Here is a 22,312-nt window from a genome sequence, read left to right on the forward strand (position 1 = left end):
TAATATCCATATCATAAATTCCTAGAATATATGTTTACAATCTGGCAAATAAACTATACTGTTTCTGAAAATTTACTATTTATTTCATGAAAGAAAACACGTTCAAAGTGAAATAAAAACCGATAATTTCACTCCTTTGACGTCATACAACAATAGGCGTTGTCAAGACGTCAATAACGTCGAATAAAAAGAAATTGTAAGTGCGTAGAGAAAGATACAGTTCCTTACATTTTCTATTTAAATTTCATACAAGAAGCCATTTGTTAATGTAATAAAAAGAATAATCAATCAATTTCTCTATTTGATTTCTTCGATTAGTTTTTCTATAAATCTCAGAATAATTAATTTAGGATGTATTCTTCTGAAGAATTAGTCTAGTTTAAATCTCGTTCTGGAATTATTTCCAAAACATGTGATACAAGCGGAAAATATCAATGATTTGAAAATGAGTAAAAATCAAACTATAAACTCTGTGGAAAAATGTGTATTTACAATAAGTAGTTTTGGAGTAATAAATTTTTTAAATTTTATTCCCAATCATGTCAGGCTTTTTAGCCAAAATTTTGAGAAAATGGGTCAGGGGTACAAGAAATGATTTTACCAGAATCATCTCATATCAATTTTGTCTTTTTCAAATTTCTTAATTATGTTTTATTTTTCAATCATTTATAACAAACAAGTTGAAAAAATGCATTTTGTTCTCTTAAAATATGGAAAAATCACAAATTTACAAAATCGATAGCATTTAAATTTGACACGAAACAGCATCAAATTTTACCTGTAGTTTTTTTTAAGTTAAATTTATTCAGATTGGTCCACTTCATCTTTATTGAATGTATGAAAAAAAGTTTAATTGTGGAGCTGTGAATTTTTTCACGAAAATAGCCTTCTTCCAATAAACCATGTGTTTTAGAGGCACTTTTTCGAACCTTTAGAATTAGTTTTAAAAAATACAAATTTACTTACCTGTGTATATCATCAGCTTTATGATATTAATATTCTTTTGCTGTTTTGATCAAGTTTTTTCAAAGTTTCAAAACTTCGTTTTCGGTAAATGTTTTTCAGACAAAAATTTATTGTTCAATTTTAGTCAAATGTTTATTTAGACGAATTAAATGATATGCATATTTTAAAATATCACATAAAAATATATTTGAAATTGGGTAATATCTGAAATTTCTTATCACTGTTGTAAAACGGCATCTGGAATTTCTTAAATCAGTCACGTGATTTTAACGGTTTTTAGGGAGAATATCCCTAGGTTTAAATTAATATGGTGGTGCTTGTATACCATATATATCTTTGGAAACAAATGGAAGGGTGTTAAAAACTTGAAAAACAAACGAGAATTGTTTAATTGATACATTTGTATGTATCAGTTGTTAACTTATCTGAAGGTATTATCCGCAAAAAAAATGGATATCGATATTTTAACATGTTACAAGTGTGGACACAGATCAGTTTGAATGTTTGACGGTTTTTTTGACAAAGAGACTTCTCTGGTATTTTTTCAGCAGGGTTCTACATTAAACTGTGTTGCACAATGACAGTCAATCTGAGCACAATACTAAACATTAGCAGTGTTTTTAATTTAATATCTAGTTTCAATGTCATGGAGGAGAAACTAATTGCATTGATTTCCAAATAATCATGATAAAATATGTTCCACATCTTTGATTTTGGATACATTTGTAGCTAGAAGAGATTCGGTTTCCTTCTGCATGATGTGATTTTTTTGTATGGGGGATGGTATCTGAGAACATGCATATACATGCATGTACTAATTGCATAGTTCTATTAATGTTACTTGGTTGTTGATTTTTATTAGTTCTTCGACAATTACTTCTCCAAAGCCTGGTCAAAATAAAAAAAGTTTTGACCAGTATGCAAATGATATCAACAAAAGACCCTTTGTGATATGCTTCAAAGACTCATAATTGCTGCAAAAGTCAACTGATGGAGTTTTTTTTAGTTGATTCAATTAAATTGAACATCTACTCAAAATGTTCTAATTATCTAAAAAAGTCTAGTATTCAAAATGAAAAAGGTACTGCCAAAATATTCTTGTTTGAAGATTATTTTGTTATACGTGACAAATGTAAGTGATACATACCCGTACAGTGAGCTAGTTTTTTTGTGGTATAGTGTTTCCTGCAGCTTTTCAAAGGGCACACTTAGCGCGATTGAATACACTTTAGGGCACTTTTACATTGATATAAAGGTACTGTAATGGATAGGGATTTAATTGAATACACACCATTGTTTCAAATTTATTGGTCAGAAATGTGTATGTGTATTAGGGTGTTAATTCAATTCCTTTTTTGTAATAGAATTATCACTTCTAGACACAGCTAATAGAATCTTGATGATGTTCATTGTGCAACTGCCTCATTTCAATCAGTAACTCCAGTTATAAGTGATCCAGAAGGATGTGTGAAAGTGGACTTTGCATTACCAAGAGCATATGAAATGGCCAATGCTTTGCATTTTAAATGCACAAAAGAAGTGCCAAATTACCTTCTGGATCTGGCATGTTTAACCAATCAAATCTACTGTGGCTCATAACTGTACAAATAGTTTTAGGATATTCAAAGATTTGTATAGCAAGACTTGCTATACAATTATTCTTCTGCTGTTCATCTCTGTTTCCACCTGTATTTTTTATTTTATTTTAACATGTTATAAGGATGTAGCAATCATGTAAAAATAAAATATTTAGACATAACATATTTTACTCTTTAAAGTCCCAGGTTAATCGTATTATTAAAACATTTTTATTTACTTTCAAGTATATAAGATAATAAAGTCATTATAGAAATTCGAAAATAAAGATTTTTATTACAGTGGTTGCAATGAATTACATTGACTTCCCAGTGAAATAAAAACCGATAATTTCACATTTGAAATAAACGTGGTTATTTCACTCCTATGACGTCATACAACAAAAGGCGTTGTCAAGACGTTGATAACGTCGGATCAAAACAAATTGTAAATGCGTAGAAAAATATATAGTTCCTTACATTTTCTACATTAATTTCACAAAAAAGGCCATTTGCCAATGTGATAAAAAGAATAACTAATCAAAGAATTCAAATAGAGAAAAATATTCAACTCGTGACCGAACAACACTAATAATAAACTCATGAGCTACGCGCATTCGTGAATTAATGTGTTGTGCGGTCACTCTTTGAATATTTTTCTCTATTTGAATTCCTCGATTAGTTATTCTATAAATATTTAATTTCAAAAACAATTGAATATAAAATAACACGTTACAACAAAAAGAAAAACAACCAATCAAAATGAGCATGACGCTATCTTACCACGTAACCACAAATATATTTAAGTGAGTTAAATCTTTTTATGAATTAGTTTATGTACAAATTAATGAGAAGAAATGTTTAAAAATTATGAATAATTTAATTGAGAAGAGAAAACACTTGAACGATTTTGTTTATTATTATTTAAAAAAAAGAAAGTCGAAACATATTTTTGTACATTTTCAAAAACGGATTCTAAAAATTATACAATCGATTTACCATTTTCCTTTTTTTTGATGATAACTGTCGGCCTAAATTATCATAAATAGGATTTTTAATTTTGAGTAACTACAAGCAAATTGTGAAATCGTTTGAATAAATAGTATTTTTTAATGTGGCCATCGAAAAGCGAAATATAACAAGTGAGCTATTCGGGTTACTTCGACAACAGCAGTTCTTGTTCGTCTTATTCCGTGAACACAAAAATTACCGTAACACATATCTGGGCTTCAGACTTTCATTTTGGGTGCCACTTATGAGTATTATGAACACGTATCGCTCGTGCAAGATTATAAGCCTGATACACAAAATGACCAGAATGTGTCAATGATTTCATCGATCACATCATATCTTAATTCAAATAGCGAGTTATGTAGCAGACAGAATAGGCGATTACGCAGATGAAACCTTAAATGAACTGGTGTTGTTGTCAATATAATACTTTCACGGTTGAACCAATGAAAATAAGTATATGCATGGTTCATGTAATTTGTACTAGATGCTTACTGGCGAAATATTGTGAACTTTTTTTTCCGTTCTATTAATTTGTTACAGCTTTTGATTTTGCCATTTCTTAAGAAACTGTTCATCCGTTGTGACCTTTCCTGAAATATTAGTTATTTTACTATTTTCAATACAGTTTAGATATTAATTACAAATAATACGAAAGAAATTCTGGTCTAAGGGAATCTATAACTGAAAACTAAAAAATGTTTTGACATTATCAGTAACTAGTTCTTTTATAGTACATTTTAGATATAAATAAAGATCTTATAACTGTCAAAAAAAGACTTTTGTTGTAAAGCAAAAAGTTTTTTTTCTTTTAGATTTCATAAATCAGACTTTTGATTTCACATTGTGATACTGATGATATAATTTGAAATTTTGATATTTTAAAAATCTATATACATATTCAATTAGAGATTGAATTAATAATTTCATATAATTGTTATTTGAAGAATTTTTTCTCTGGGACAGACGACAACAACGAATCAGTTATGTTCTCATATAGTTTATGATGTTATAAAGATTGTGGTTGATTTTCACATGAAAAAGACATAATCTTTTAATGAGTTTAATTTGCGATCTGGAGTTGGCATGTCAGTAACTAAGGTTTTTTGTTAATTTTTGTGATTTTGCATAGTTTTTTTTATTACCTATTCTGACATCGGACTCTTTTTTTTAACTAATTTTACTGCGCGTATTGCTGTGGTTTGTTTTTTTTATACATTAACTAGAGTTATAGGGTGTTGAGATCTCACAAAACATGATTAACCCCGCTGCATTATTGGGCCTGTCCTATGCTAGGAGCCTTTGGCAAAGCTTTGCTTGTTGAATATTTTTCGATATTTGAAATCTTTGAATAGTTATTCTTTTATTATATTGACAAGAGGTTTTTTTTATGGAAGTAAAAAATGTAAAGAGCTATATATATCTTTTTTTTCGCATACACAATTAGTTTGCTTTTAATGTCAGAGTCGTGTAATTCATTGCAATCGATGTATTTAATCATTTTATCTCACTCTTTTCAATTCTTATCCATAATATCATCTAAATTATCAAATTTTGGTTAGAAATATATTTTTTGAATTGAATAGTAAATCTTTTGAACAAAATCAAATCATTTTTTTTTTCTGATTTGATGATGCAAATTGATTGGTTTTTTTGTGTGTTATTATCGATCAAATACAGCTATTTGTAAAAGTATTTGCACCGTAAATCAAGAAATGTATTTTTGACGAAGAAAATGAAGATTTAAAGAGTCGATATCAATTAAATATTAAACACAATATCGAATAATCATGTTTTTTTATGTGTATTTATTATGTTTTGTTCACAAAATTATTATTATCTAATTTAATTTTAACGCTAACTCTGTGTTACTTTGCTCTGCACATAAAGCGATCTTTTATTGTTGAAAAAAAAAATGTTTAACAATATTGACAATAACAACGTTCTGTATTAAAAAAAAATTTCCTCACTAAAATAAATTTTTCAGGTTTCATTAAAAATCAAACAAAAGTGTTTATTTAGTATTCGAGGATAATATTATGTCAACCGTGAATAGCTTGTTAATATAAGTTTTTTCATATTCTTAGTTTTTTCATGTAGGCTGTAATTGTTGGAACTTAAATTAATACCGGTTGAATGTAGATACAAATCAATTATAAGAGGATTTATGCTTAAAGCTAAATCAATTTATCTTTTTTCTCAACGTTGATGTATTAAGAAAGATAGGATTTTTATCATTATCATGTTTACAACCTAACATTATTTTCGCATTTTTCCTTTTCTGTTTCCAGCAATACATGTTGTGTTTTTTAAAATTTAAATTTAAGTTTAAGTTATTCAATGTTTTAAAAATTATCAGTCCGTAGGCCAGGATTTGAATGTTTTTCCCATTTAATTATGCTGATCTGTATTTGTAAGAGCCACTATACATGGATATAAAATTTGATATGATTTCGCCCATATGATGGGGAAGAGAGTGAGCACTGAAAAAATAATATTTCATTGATCTGCTACATATAATTATGCAATTTTTCAGAATTTCGTTAATTTATCGTTTTTGATACCATTTGCTATCGTCAAACTATCAAAAAAAATTTTCAAATCAATATATTTTGTGTACGTTGATGTATTAATAACAATTCTCAAATTGAGCTTTTTCATAATTTTCTCATTTTTTTTTATGTATTTTGCTTTTGAAGGATTTTGTCTTATTCTGAGAATATCATTCTAAGTAGTTGTTGGTCTTTTGGATGAATGTCAATCCCTTATTTAGTTTCAAAATTGTTGTTTGTCAAGACAAAATTATTGTCTGGAACTTTTTAACCACAGACTCCTTCTAAAGGACTCCAACCGCAAAAATGCACAAGGAAATTTAAACTATGGAAAAAAAAAAAAAAAAAAAAAAACTTTTAAAATTTTGTTGTCTTTTCATCATGATTGTCCAAGTTTACCATCAACAGACAAAGTAACGACGCTAGCAGCGATGGGATGTGGGATTCAGAGACTTTCTTCAAGGATCGATGAAATCGACAATATAAATGATTTCCAATGAACAGCTCCTTTTTTACGAACGAGCTTGCAAGGAATTTGTAGTGATGAAACTCTTTGATATTTGTCTTCATATAAAGTACAACATTAAGCAGCGTGTGTTATATACTAGTTGAGGTGGACGTGCCTCAACCGTTTATGATTTTTTCGAGAGCTGAAACCACTCGTCAAAAAAAAATTAAAAAAGATAAAATTGTGGATTCAAGAGAAAATCCTGCAAAGTGCAATTCATTACACAACTTTTTATTAGTCACTTTTTCAGAAAATGAATAAGATGATCAGCATTTACAAGTGATCAAACTCATAAATCATCTAGTATTTAGGAAAATGGATAACCAAAAGTTTCATGTAATCATTTCCCCTAAAATGAAAAAAAAAAATTTGGCACAGTACAATATAGTAAAATTATATCCCCAACAGGATATTTCTATATTTTGAGCATTGAAACAACAAAAGGGTACATACATAATCCTTAATTATCGTATAACTGTTGTATCATCATCAATTCTTCTATTCCAACTCGATTAAGACACCTTTTCCCGATTGCACGTGAAATTTGCTTTAGGGTATGATTCTTTAAAAATCTACACGGAAATTTAATTGTTTCTCGATTTTGAACTTTTACTTAAGGGAGACAATCGTGATGAGTACACTTACTTTACACTGATTCCAAAAAATACATAAAGTTCTAGTAAATTTCACATGAATACACAAAAATGTACTTCCGGTTGACCTTCTTCAAGGCCATATGTCTGAAACTCATTGTAAAAGTCCTTATGGCTATATTGAGACAATATTTTGATGGATTGTCATAAAAAATTTTCCCATTTAAAGTAGGTTATAAACATTTAATATTTTGGATAATGATATCATTAAGTTGTTTTATTTGATATGTAATATTAATCGAACAAACCTGTAAAAATAATTTATGCATCAATTAATTGTTATGCACATACTTTTCATGAAAAATATTTTTAAAATTCCAGGCTGAACATTTACAATTTTATGGCATAGGAATCTCAGGGATTAAGAAATATTTTCATGGAGAGAAGTATTGTCCAGAAATTTTATGGACAAGGACACTATGTATTCTAGACAGTATTTCATTATGAAATAGTGTCCGCCGACAGTATTTTATATGCAATTTAGCTCGGCGGACAATTCATGGGGAACATTATTTTATGTTACACAAGCAGCACTTCCATTAGTCTAAGTCCTTATTTTTGGAATTGCTCTGTCAGAAAATCGGTGTTTTCTTTCTCATTGCTGGTGTACACCATCAAGCCCTTTAGTTGATATATGTGATGTTTGGAATTTTAAATTAGTTTCAAAAACACAAAAATACATGATGTGCTGAATAAATGCTCATAATAATTAGCATAGAATGATTCTAGGCCGTTTGTAGAACGTCTAGTTGACCCAACTTTACAAACTGACTTATTTATTTACTAAACCGATCAGTAACCATTAAAATTAGGCAAAAATTTCTTCACAGCATCCGATTTTACCTGGATGGCTGCACGCTCCTGATGAAGCTAATTTGTTTAGCGAAATATTGCGTAAATATATAAAATATAACAACTATTTTTATAATATTAAAGTTTTATTATATATTTAGTAGTAAATACAGATAAATTGTATGTGTAATACAATCATTGGCAAGCGTGCTGTATCAGCCACCCGTGATGATATCGATATCAGCACGGTTGCAAAGGCTTTATCACACCTTTAATCTGTATGACGTCACGTCATCTATTGCAGTCATTGTTGCAAAGGCTTTATCAAACCCCTATTCTGTATGACGTCATGTCAAACCTATAATCTGTATGACGTCATTTCAAACCTCCTTACCTGTATGACGTCATGTAACATAAAAAACATCTACGTGAGGTATATGTATATAATAAAGTGTATATAATATGGCTTTTTCAATATCACACACCGTATCAACCCTCAACCAATATAATCCCTCGAGCAGAGCTCTTGGGATTATATTGGTGTCTCGGATTGATACGGATGTGATATTGAATAAGCCATATGATATTCTCTATATATCATACATAGATTCTTACATTGGTACCATTATCCAATCGAGATATTTAAATAATCAAATTTTAAAGTCTGAGCCTCGGCGAGGACATTAAAATTAATAATTTAACTATCGAGATTGGATAAATCCGATAATCCACGAGTAACTATTTAAGAATCTCTTTCTCTAATGATTATCAAATAAATTTTCATTTTTTATAGACGAAAATCCCCTTCGAGTGCCTTCCACATTCTACAAAGTTGTCAATTTCATTAACACCTGTTATTTTTTATTCATCCTGTGAGCTGATAAAGGTCATGACCCTTAAACTCATCCAATCATCTTTCTGAGGCAACCACACGTTGATTAAATTATTTTATATAATGGGTCCGGAAAGGGTTAAATTGACACAAAATTAGATATGTATATAGAAAATTAATCTATACAGAATAACAAACAAACCTATCACAAAGTTCTTCAAAAAATTTACAAAAAAGAAGAAAAAAACAATTTCCAAAATATAATTCATCATTAATACAATATCCTAAAAAAAACATCGAGATCCATGCACTTTATACTCAAGTTATTGTCTGCGAACCAAAATGTCTTCAGAAGCAGACGCAGACAACACCATAACATAATACGAACGCAAATAATTATCAAAAGATGCGAGGAAACATAAAAAAGAATAATCCTCAAATTCGAGCAAATGTGATGCGTCCCAAAAGATTAATTGTATAAAATGAACATGTTTGAAGGTCTGCAAGCTAAATCCATCATTTTCTAACTAAACACACTATGGATAATTGTGACCAAGTTTGGCGTTAATAGGCCAAAGAGGTTTCAGAGGAGATTTTTATTTAAATTTAGGACGGACATCAGATTCTATGTGATTGTAATAGCGAACTTGGCCCTAACCAATTTCGATGCACGCATCTTATGTTTCTGGATTAATTAAAATAGCAGAAAATTACATGAGTAAATTTATTGACTACATTTTATCAATAAAATGCTCCTCAGGGCGCAGATTCATACGACCGCAGAGGTCGAACCCTGAACAGTTGGGGCAGTATGGATACAAAATTTTAGCTTGATAAAGCTCTGAATTTGGATTGTGATTAAATATTTGACACAACATAGGTTTCCGACACAGAAAAACTGTGGTCTAAGAACTCAAAAATTTGAAATTGGACAATTACCTATTATGGTCCAATATCCAAAATCTAAATGCATGATTAGATTCAGAATATCAAATAACCCCAAGAATGAAATTTTGGATTAAATCAAAGTTTAATTGTGGACCCTTAGGAACTCAATGTGGACCAATTTGATAACGGGGCACAAAATCCAAAAACACGGTTAGATTTTAGCATATCAAAGTACCCCATATATTCAATTTTTGTTGAAATCAAACCAAAAAAAAAAGTTTTAATTTTGGACCCTTTGGACTTAATGTGGACCAATTTGAAAACCAGGCCCAAAATTTAAAATATAAATATGCAGTTAGATTCGGTAGATCAAAAAAACCCATTAATTCAATTTTTGATGAAATCAAACAAAGTTTAATTTTGGACCCTTTGAACCAATTTGAAAACGGGGCCCAAAATCTATATACACGATTAGATTCAGCATATTAAAGAAACCCAAAAATTCAAGACTTTGAATTAAACCCCATTGAAATTGGTCAAGAACAAAGTATTAGAAAAGTAATGTTTGTGGCCCTTTTTTTGGCCCCTAATTCCTATACATTAGTGCCATAACCCCCAAAATCCATCCAAACCTCCCTTTTTTTTGGTATGGAACCTTGTGGTACAATTTCATAGATCCATAGACTTATACTTAAGTAATTTTCCGGAAACCAGAAAATCCTTGTTTTTTTTACCTCCTAATACTTAAACGGTTTGGGCCTTAATCCCCAAAATCAATCCCAACCTTCCTTTTGAGGTATGGAACCTTGTGGTACAATTTCATAGAGATAAATTTACACAAGTTAATATCCAGAAACAAGTAAAATTCTTGTTTTTGGTCCCTTATTCCTAGACGGTTAGGACAGTAACGGCCAAAATCGATCCCAACATTCCTTTTGAGGTATGGAACCTTGTGGTACAATTTCATAGAGACCCATACTTATTGTCTGGAAACCAAACGTCTTTGGACGACGACGACGACGATGACGACAACTTCATACCATTAATACGACCACAAAATTTTTGTGGTCGTATGAAAATCAAACCTTTCATATATTTCAAAGATAAAATATTTACATTTTAGAAAAGTTTCAGGGGAGTGATTATGTCACTTCTATGACACCACTGTGTGCTTAAATTGTCACTTGAACATATACAAGATGAAGACATCAGTGTCTACTAAAAATGTTGACTGAACTGATGTTGTTTAAACAAAATTCAAGCAAATATCTTTTGGGTAGAACATGTACAGTGTTATTTTTCCTAAATCTTATAATACATTTACCAAGATCTGACTGATATTGTTCTATTTGTTTTGATACATCAGTAAACAACAAAACTCCTATAGATATGCTAGAAATAAGGTAAGGTACAAATGGTGACGAAATAGAGAAGTAATTGAATATTGATATCCTTTCTTACAGTTGTAAAATGACACAATGACAGCTTAAACATAAAGGTTTGTATTATAGTTAAATCATTCCACATACAGTTTGAAAGATTTATTAGATATAACCTCCTTTTTACTGTAACACAGAGCTTTAGAATTTTGTCGAGTATCACCAATACATTGATAATAAACAAAATATGAATGTCAAGAGCAGCATAAATGATACATATAGCATAATTTCTGTAACAGCATGTCCGATATAGGCACAAGGTATTTTATCACACAGTCATATTTGAAATACCACTTCAAGTATGTGGATCGTGTGGTTGTTTGGAGTCTGTACCGTGTATTTCTGGTTGATAAGTCATAAGCACTACCATCACCCAAACATGAAGCAAACCCTACAACAAAAACATATATATATATATATATATGGCACAAATAAAAAAAATCATAAGGGGATTTCGCGGAACCCTGTGTCTCACCTGCGATTGCTGCTGTAAGTGTAAAAGTGTAATGTTGACTTCAGACCGATTATCAGTAAAATACAGAATTTTAAAAAACATCAAATTTTTCTTTAGATGCTATTTCTTGGTCTTGAAGATTAGCCTCTGTCTAAGTTTCATAACAATCCATGAAGGTTTTTAGAAATTTATCATGTCAAATTTTTGTTATCCCAGACTGTCTGTAAAGGTTAACTGTAAAAAACGAAGTCCATCTATCAGAAAAATGCTATAAATGAAAAAATAATTTTCAAAAGTTTGCTTCAGACATTATCTCTTAATCATCAATAAGCTTCTGCCAAAGTTTCATAAAACTCTATGAAGGTTTTACAAAGTAATTGATGTGTAACAAACTTTAACCCCAGACTATATCTACTTGTTAACTGTAAAAAAACTAAGTCCATTTATCAGTAAAATACGGAAAAATGAAAATAAATATCTCTGGATGCTATATTTTGGTCATAAACAAGCTTCTGTCCAAATTTCATAAATTTCCATGAAGGTTTGACAAAGTTATTTATTGACCGAAAAACTTTAACCTCAGACTGAGCCTGAGTGTTAACTGTAAAAACACTAAGTCCATTTATCAGTAAAATACGGAAAAATGAAAATAAATATCTCTGGATGCTATATTTTTGTCATAAACAAGCTTCTGTCCAAATTTCATAAAATTCCAAGAAGGTTTGACAAAGTTATTGATGTATAAAAAAACTTTAACCTCATACTAAATCTGAATGTTAACTGTAAAACAAGAGGCTGTCAGAGTGACATCAAACCGGATTTCCTGTAGAGGTCGAACCCTGAACAGTTGAGCAAGTATGGACACTACATTTAAGCTTAAAACAGCTCTGAATTTGGATTGTGATTGAATATTTGACACAGCATAGGTTTGTGACACAAAATGAATGTGGTCAAAGAACTGAAAAATTTGAAATTGGACATTTACCTATTATGGTCCAATATCCAAAATCTAAGTACATTGTTAGAATCAGCATATCAAAGAACCCCAAGAATTCAATTTTTGATGAAATCAAACAAAAGTTTAATTTAGGACCCTTTGGACCTCAATGTAGATCAATTTGATAAAGGAGCCCACAATCCAAAATCTCTAAATACATGGTTAGATTTAGCATTTCGAAGAACCCCATAAATTCAATTTTTGTTGAATCAAACAAAGTTTAATTTTGGACCCTGATTTGGACCAACTTGAAAACTGGGCCCAAAAATCTAATATTTAAATACAGGTTTAGTTTCAGCATTTGAAAGAACCCTATATATATTTAATTTATGTTGAAATGAAACACAGTTTAATTTTATCCATATAATTTTCTGTTCAAATGGAAATAACTCAAACTGAATAAATTATAAACAGATAGTTCTCTAAAATTAGATATGATTTAACCACTATTTTCTTAAATTAGATATGCTGTTACACAATGTATATCTATTTTCAAATTATAATCAAATATAATTAATAGTTCCAAATATTTTTTCTTTCATTTGTCACAAACTAATATAGATCTGCAACTTATCAATCAATGTCAGCAACTTTATCTACACAATGTAATGTAATGAAATATATCCTTTAATAAAAATAGATTATTATATAATTAAAGGAGTTCACTTCATCAAAAAAAAATTATATATATAGTATTCAGAAAATTAGTTTATACAGAATAACAAACAAACCTACCACAAAATTCTTCAAACGATTTACCAAAGAAATGAAAAACAAGAGGCTGTCAGAGTGACAGCAAACCGGATTTTCCTGCAGAGGTCGAACCCTGAACAGTTGAGCAAGTATGGACACTACATTTAAGCTTAAAACAGCTCTGAATTTGGATTGTGATTGAATATTTGACATAGCATATGTTTGTGACACAAAAAGACACAAAATGAATGTGGCCAAAGAACTGAAAAATTTGAAATTGGACATTTACCTATTATGGTCCAATATCCAAAATTTAAGTACATATTAGAATCAGCATATCAAAGAACCCCAAGAATTCAATTTTTGATGAAACTAGACAAAAGTTTAATTTAGGACCCTTCGGACCTCATTGTGGACCAATTTGATAAAGGAGCCCACACTGCAAAATCTCACAATACATGGTTAGATTCAGCATTTCAAAGAACCCCATAAATTCAATTTTTGTTGAATCAAACAAAATTTAATTTTGGACCCTGATTTGGACCAACTTGAAATCTGGGCCCAAAAATCTAATATTTAAATACAGGTTTAGATTCAGCATTTGAAAGAACCCTATACATATTTAATTTATGTTGAAATGAAACACAGTTTAATTTTATCCATAATATTTTCTGTGCAATGGAAAATAACTCAAACTGGATAAATAGTTCTCTAAAATAAGATATGATGCAATTTTTCAAATTATAATCAATAATACAATAACAACAACCAGTGATGACTAAGTTCTCTAAAATTAGATATGATTTAACACTCAAACATTGTTAGAATCAGCATATCAAAGAACCAAATAATTAAATTTTAGATGAAATTAAACAAAAGTTTAATTTAGGACCCGTTGGACCTCAATGTGGTATTATCTTATTAATAATGAAAAGAAATACAGGTTTAGACGAAGCATTTCAAAGAACCCTATATATATTCAATTTATGTTGAAATCAAACACAGTTTAATTTTGGACCCCGATTTGGACCAACTTGAAAACAGGGCCCAAAATCAGAAATCTAAATATATGTTTATTAATAGACAATATAAGCTTAGTTTTTAAAGGAGTTCACTTCATAAAAAAAATATATATATAGCATTCAGAAAATTAGTTTTTACAGAATAACAAACAAACTTGCCACAAAATTCTTCAAACAATTTACCAAAGAAAAGAAGAAAAAAATCCAAAATTTTATTTATCATTAATACAATGTCTTTTCAAAATCTGTAAAACTTATCAGTAACAAGAAATAATTGTAACAGGATGCTGTTACGAAGTCTCCCAAACAAAGCTCCCATAATTCGTCATTCCCATGGTCACCTGACATTGGGCAAAGTCCAGTACAAATTGGTTTGTGATATGCATAAGTGACGCCTATGGATTGACCCTGTATGTCATTCAAATCTTCTTGAAATGACGAACAGGAATATATATGGTTTAGGGGTGGGGATCTCGACCGTTTACAAGTTCTCAAACAGGAGGTGGTGGGGTGACCCCAGGGGCCTCGCCTTTTATTACATTTGATTTATTTTATTGTCCCATACAAGAATATATATGGTTTCGGGGTGGGAATCTTGACCGTTTACAAGTTTTCAAAAAGAAGGGGGGTGGGGGTGAACCCGGGGACTCCTCCAATATTTCATTTGATTTGTTTTATTGTCCCATACAAGAATAAATATGGTTTAGGGGTGGGGATCTCGATCGTTTACAAGATAAAAGCACATTCTCAAATTGAAGGGGGGTAGGGGTAAGAATATATATGGTTTAGGGGGACTTAATTATCTACAAAATAAAAATGACCAGTAAATAAATTTATTACTATATTCATACAGTCCTATATAGCTTATAATCATCAGCACTTAGGAAACAGAGAATTTTCAAATAAATCTGTCACTCTAATAAAATTGTGAGATAAGACATTTACCATATGCTTTGTCATAATCTGATAACAGGAGAAAATTATTTTAAAACACTTAGTGTATTCAAACTTTATATATATAATTAACCATTTCTGTACAAAGAGAAATAACTCAATCACATTATAAATACCACTTTTGGATATTAAAAAGGGCGATAACTCAACAAGGAGAAAAGCTAAAATCTTGACCTTCATTTTGTCACAGGAAACAACATATCTAAATTTTAAAAAAATTCATCAAAGCGTTTTCATGTTATTGAACGGACACTGTTTGGCAGCCACCCGCCCGCCTGCCCGCCGTACATCACCAAATCAATAACCGATATTTCCTTCGAAAAATCCGGTTAAAAAAATCCAAAATGTCATTTATCATTCATACAATGTCTTTTAAAAATCTTTTAAAAAATGAGTTATTTCCCTTTGAACAGAATGAAGTAATTAATAAGAATTTCATCAAAAATTGAATTCTTGGGAAATGGCTATAACTCATCAACGAGAAAAGCCAAAATCGTGAAAATTGAACTTGACCTTCATTTAGTCACAGGAAACAACATATTTAAATTTGAAAAAAAATTCGTCAAAGCGTTTTCATGTTAATGAACGGACACTGTTTGGCAGCCGTCCGCCCGCTGTACATCCCCAAATCAATAACCGATTTTTCTTTCGAAAATAGGGTTAATAAAATGCTTCGCTGAGCGCAGCCTGATACGACCGCAGAGGTCGAACCCTGAACAGTTGGGGCAAATTTGGACACAATATTCAAGTTTGATACTGTCTGAATTTGGATTGTGATCAAATTTTTGACATAATATAGGTTTCTGACACAAAATAAATGTGGTCAAAGATCTTATAAATCAATTGCGCAATACTGTGCAATTGAAGATTTCTTCTTGAAACTTTTCAAAAATTCAAAATTTGAAACATTTTGAAAAAAAATATGAATCCTCTAAAAAAATTGGAACCCCCCCCCCCCCCCAACTTTTTGAACCCCCCCTTGGAGCAATAACCCCAAAACTCGATCCCAGCCTTTCCTTTGTAGTATGGAACCTTGTAGTACAATTTCAGAGAGATCCATACACTTAAACACAAGTTATTGTCTGGAAACTAGAAAAATGGTTTTTTTTGGCCCTTTTTTGGCCCCCAATTCCTACATATTTGGGCAATTAACCCAAAACTCAATCCTAGCCTTCCCTTTGTGGTATGGAACCTTGTGGTACAATGACAGAGAGCTCCATACACTTACACACAAGTTATTGTCTGGAAACGAGAAAAATGCTTGTTTTTGGCCCCTTTTTGGCCCTTAATTCCTAAACTGTTGGCCCCATAACCCCTTAAATGAATCCCAACCTTCTACTTGTGGTATTAAACATTGTCGTACAATTTCAGAGCAATCGAAATACTTATACACAAGTTATTATCCTGAAACTAGAAAAATGCTTGTTTTGGGCCCCTTTTGGGCCCCTAATTCCTAAACGGTTTGACCATCATCCCCAAAATCAATCCCAACCTTCCTTTTGTGGTATTGAACCTTTTTAAAAAAATTTCATAGAGATCCATTCACTTAACTAAAATTATTGTCCGGAAACCAATGTGTCTTCGGACGACAAAGCAGACGACTCAGATGTTTTTGCGGTCGTATAAAAACAGGACCCAAAATTAAAAATCTAAATACACGGTTAGATTTGGCATATCAGAGAACCCCAATAATTCAATTTTTGATGAAATCAAACGAAGTTTAATTTTGGACCCTTTTGACCTCAATATGAACCAATTTGATAGTGGGGTCCACAAATAAAAAATCTAAATACATGGTTAGATTCAGCATATCAAAGAACCCCATAGTTTCAATTTTTGTTGAAATCAAACAAAGTTTAATTTTGGACCCCAATTTGGACCAACTTGAAAACTGGGCCAAAAATCAAAAATCTAAATACATGTTTAGATTCAGCATATCAAAGAACCCCACATATTCAATTTTTGTTAAAATCAAACAAAGTTTAATTTTGGACCCTTTGGACCTTAATGTAGACCAATTTGAAAACTGGACCCAAAATTAAAAATCTAAATACACGGTTAGATTCGGCATAACAAATAAATAAATGTGGTCAAAGATTTTACAAATCTAATGCGCCATACTGTGCAATTAAAGATTACTTCTTGAAATTTTTCAATATTTGAAATTTGAAAAAAAAAATAATATTTGAAGAATAATTCTGTTAATTTCTGAAATCTGAAATGAGAAAAAATTGACCCCCCACAATTTCTTTTTACCCCCCCCGTTTTTTTCCCCAAAAAAATTCTTTCCCTCAAGATATCGTCATAATCTCAATTCAAATTTCCAATGGAGTTTGCAACCATAATTACCCATTTAAATTTACCATAGTGCTAACTTAATCTATTTCATATGGATTTTTTTGTAAAAAAAAAAAGATGCAACATTTGCAGATATTTTTACTGGTCTTCCTTTATAAATATGCATTTCTTTAAACATAATTTAAAAGCAGTGTAAGGGAAGTAACCAAAACGTTGTATTTGGATTACCTCCCTTACACTGTTTTAAATTATCTTAATTGTTCATTAACCCTGTATACATAATTTAAAAGCAGTGTAAGGGAGGTAATTTCAATGATGTTTTTGATTTATCTCCCTTACACTGCTTTAAATTATGTTTTGTACTAAAGTATTTGTCCATTAACCAGGACAACCTTGTTTTTCCCCCTAATTACTAAACGGTTTGAGCCATAACCCCCCAAAGCAAATCCTAATCATCCCTTTGTGGTATGGAAACTTGTAGTATAATTTCAGATAGATCCATACACCGTTCCACAGTTATTGTCTGGAAACTAGAAAATGCTTATTTTTGGCCCCTAATTCCTTAACTGTTGGTACCATAACTCATAAAATCAATCCCAACCTTCCTTTTGTGGTATTTAACCTTATGGTAAAATTTCAAAGAGATCCATTCACTTAAACTAAAGTTAGAGTGCAAAAACCAATGTGTCTTCTGACGACGACGACGACGACGACGCCAACGTCATACCAATATACGACCGCAAAAATTTTTTGCGGTCGTATAAAAAACCTAAGTCCATTTATTAGTAAAATATGGAAAAATGAAAATAAATATTTTCAAAATTTTGCTCTGGATACTGTATTTTGGTCATATACAAGCTTCTGTCCAATTTCATAAAATTGCATTTAGGTTTGACAAAGTTATTGATGTCTAAAAAACTTTTACCACAGACTGAACCTAAATGTTGACGTCGCCGACTCCGACGACGGAATCTAGGATCACTATGTCTCACTTTCGCAAAAATCAATAATAGGAGGGGCGACAGGTGATGAAAAAATCTCACTTGGTCCTGCGGGCCAGGTGAGCTAAAAATGTAAAAAAGGTAAAAATCATCATTTTAAAAGCTATAATTCATATAAAGGGTCATTTGACGATTTCTGCAATGCAAAGACAAGAGTGCACACTCTGAAATGTCTCCCCTGCTTTATCTATCAAGATTGAATTTATGTTGAAAGTCTGTAATATGAAGGTTTTACTACAAGTATCACATACACTTAACATTATCAATAATCTTTAAAAAATTAAGTCAATGGTCAGATGAACCTTGCCAGACAGACATGTAAACATTACAATCATTCCATAAACAAAAATATAGTTGACCTTATAATATTTGATAAACTGACAAAACCATGAAAACTTAACATTGATCAAAAATCCATAAAAATGAGGTCAAGGTCATATGAAACTATGAAACCTGCCAGACATACATGTGAAGCTCAAATTTATTCAATACACCAGATACATTGACCCGATTGCTTATAGTATCTGAGAAATTGACCAAACAAAAAATAAACATTGTCCAATGAACAATGAAAAAGAGGTCAAGGTCAGATGAACCTGCCAGTTGGACATGTACGCCTTATAATCATTTTTATATTATATATACATTATATATTTCATTTTATATCATTCTAACGGTGATTTTTGTATCAAAAACATATTTTTTTTTATTAAAAATCTGTGGAATTGAAATTGGAGATTTAATAAATTTTGTTCACCTATTTTATGTGCTTTCTATTAAAAAAAAAGTTCACCTATTTTGAAAGAATCCAATCAGTAATATGACAGACAATAAAAGAGATAAATGCATTTATTTGATGCTTTCAGTTATAGTTCAACAAGCTAATGTTGTGTGCAAAATTTTACCAACTTCTGTGACATACCTCATTTACAGTAACTTGACCTTAAATGTAAAGAAACGAATTTCCAGAGAATTAAACTGTGTGAAAATTTGGAATGTTTAATTACTGAAGCCACATCATTTGGGGTCTTTCTGGGTTTCCAAATTTTTCATGAATGACTTACCCGAGGTCAGATGGTGTATTTGAATTCAATGAATGATGACGTAAGAATATATGCATTACAGGGGTAAATGCACAAATGTGAAACTGAAAGTCGTCAAAAGTCGTCAAAACATGAAAACATAAACAAAAAAGATGAAAAGAATTTGTTGAAAGCCCATTTTCTTAAATAGAAGTAAGATAATCAATTAAATTCCTACAAACCTGTCTTAGTATGTTATTGTAAAGGCACTGGCTAAGATTACGTTGGAAACGTAACAATAAAAAACAATATTGTTACGTTGGGACATGAATTGCCGGAATGATAGGTTCAATTAGGAACCGATTAATTACGAACGTAACAATAATATTTGTGTCTATGGTTACGTTGTGTTATTGTTAAGATAGTGCATTTCAATGTATGCTGGGAATAGTATGTAATATTATAAAATACAACTTGATAACTTTTTTCGTAAACAATTCAATAATACAACATTGCAAGTATTTTATTATACAAATCCTGGATACAGGTTATATATTTTATTTACAATGGCAGCTTCTGCACATCCAGTATGTGCTTTCGGGTGCATGTTTTAGTCCGACGCATTTTTGGTGGAACCACTCAGTGCAGCCTTCACAAACGAGTGATGCCGCTATGTGCACGTCGGTTTTGCACACTTTTGAAGCTTTCAATGCCTACCATGCATCAGGTGAAAAGTATTTTTTATTTATGAAACTTTTATATTTGCGTCCAAATTTTTTGTTGGAAACATGTGATGTCGTCTTTTAATATCATCTTATTTCGGTCTTTTACTGATGTTATGTTAAACTAAGGGAGGTAATCCAACATTGTACAATTTTGTTTTTGGATTACCTCCCTTACACTGCTTTTAAATTGTCCATTAACCAGGAAACCCTTGTTTTTTCCCCATTTTTGCCCCCAATTCCTAAACGGTTTGAGTCATAACCCCCCAAAGCCAATCCTAACCATCCCTTTGTGGTATGGAAACTTGTGGTATAATTTCAGAGAGATCCATACGCTTAAACACAAGTTAATGTCTGGAAGTTACAAAAATGCTTATTGTTGGCCCCTTTTGGCCCCTAATTCCTTAACTGTTGGTACCATAACCCCCAAAATCAATCCCAACCTAAAACTAAAGTTATTGTGCGAAAACCAATGTGTCTTCGGACAACAACGATGCCAACGTCATACCTATATATGACCGCAAAAAAATTTTGCGGTCGTATAAAAAGGGGAAGTCTATAACAACTGAGAAAATCAAACACTATTAATGAACTGAACAAGTGAAAAACAACTGCCTTATTCCTGACTGGGTACAGACATTTTCTGCAGAAAATGGCGGGTTAAACCTGGTTTTATAGCTAGCTAAACTTCCCACTTGTATGACAGTGTATCTAACTTAGCATGGCTGAAATGGAAAAAATAAAACATAAAAATATGAGTGGAGAACTTTTTGTGAATGCAATTGACTTTGACATTTGCCAACAGGTGTCAACAGTAAAGTATTTAGCTGAAGATGAATCGATTTTCATTTTCATCGTCCAGATGGTTTGTGATCGTAATTTCGTTCATATTGGGGCTAGTACATGGATGATGCTCTTTTGAACAGTTCATCAAGTCTCAAATGAAAAACCTAGTCATACTGTTTCAACAGCTTATTCATTTTCAGGTCGGCTATACTAAATCATTAATTAATAGTGCCATCAAATTAATAATCTGTTTTTTTACTCTGTTTTTTATTCATTATTTTTTTTTGTCAGCTGGGATCAATATATACTGCCTCATATTATCATTAATAAATCTAACGTAACAATAACGCAACGTAACCATAGACACAACAATTATTGTTACGTTCGCAATTACTCAGTTCCTAACCCAACACGATTTTACCAAGGGTTTTCTTTATACAGATATTTTACCCATTGCTATCGCTTGTGGTAAAATATTTAGCATAAACGACCGACCCGTGGTAAATTCAGTCTCCATGAATTATTTCTTAATCAGTTGACAATTTCTGTGATATTGACTTATTTTGTATATTGTATCTTGAAAACATTGTTGTATACACTCTTTCTCACCTATCGGTCACTAATAAGCAATGGCTATTATAGTTTTCAAATAAATGGGGAATATGTCCATGGGACACAGATGATGCCCCCACTTGCATATCATATAAAGTTATAAAGGGACTTAACTGAAGAACGGTAAAAGTGACTCTACCCAAATTTGTACTTGATCTGAGTTTTGTGGTGATAAGTATTGTGTATAACTTAAGTAAAAGAACGGAAACAAAAATAGCAATTTTCCCATTTGTGAAGGGGCATAACTCTAGAACAGTTTAAGTGACACCACCAAAATTCAAACTTGATTGGTATTTTGTGGTAATAATCATTGTGTAAAAGTTTCATAACATTTGGTTGAGGCTAACTTAAGTTAGAGAACGGAAACGAAAAATTCAGCAATTTTTATACGACCGCAAAAAAATTTTTGTGGTTGTATATTGGTATGACGTTGGCGTCGTCGACGTCGTTGTCCGGCGTCGTCTGAAGACACATTGGTTTTCGCACTCTAACTTTAGTTTAAGTGAATGGATCTCTATGAAATTTTACCACAAGGT

General features: G+C 31.1%; 1 protein-coding gene and 1 long non-coding RNA gene across 3 annotated transcripts in view; one reads left to right on the plus strand and one right to left on the minus strand.

The window, feature by feature from the left end:
* Positions 1–22,312, plus strand: part of LOC127699047 (uncharacterized) — a 114,149-nt gene that overhangs the window by 91,142 nt on the left and 695 nt on the right. The window lies entirely within an intron of this gene.
* LOC127698938 (golgin subfamily A member 5-like) overlaps positions 9,136–22,312 on the minus strand; it is a 324,899-nt gene continuing 311,722 nt past the window's right edge. For both annotated transcript variants that reach the window (XM_052202700.1, XM_052202699.1), the window contains exon 15: positions 9,136–11,606. In XM_052202700.1, the coding sequence (XP_052058660.1) occupies positions 11,511–11,606 (96 nt within the window). In that variant the 3' untranslated portion in view covers positions 9,136–11,510. The remainder of the gene's footprint in view (positions 11,607–22,312) is intronic.

Source organism: Mytilus californianus, unplaced genomic scaffold (genome assembly GCF_021869535.1).
Source record: "Mytilus californianus isolate M0D057914Y unplaced genomic scaffold, xbMytCali1.0.p SCAF_4, whole genome shotgun sequence".
NCBI classification, from domain to species: Eukaryota; Metazoa; Mollusca; class Bivalvia; order Mytilida; family Mytilidae; genus Mytilus; species Mytilus californianus.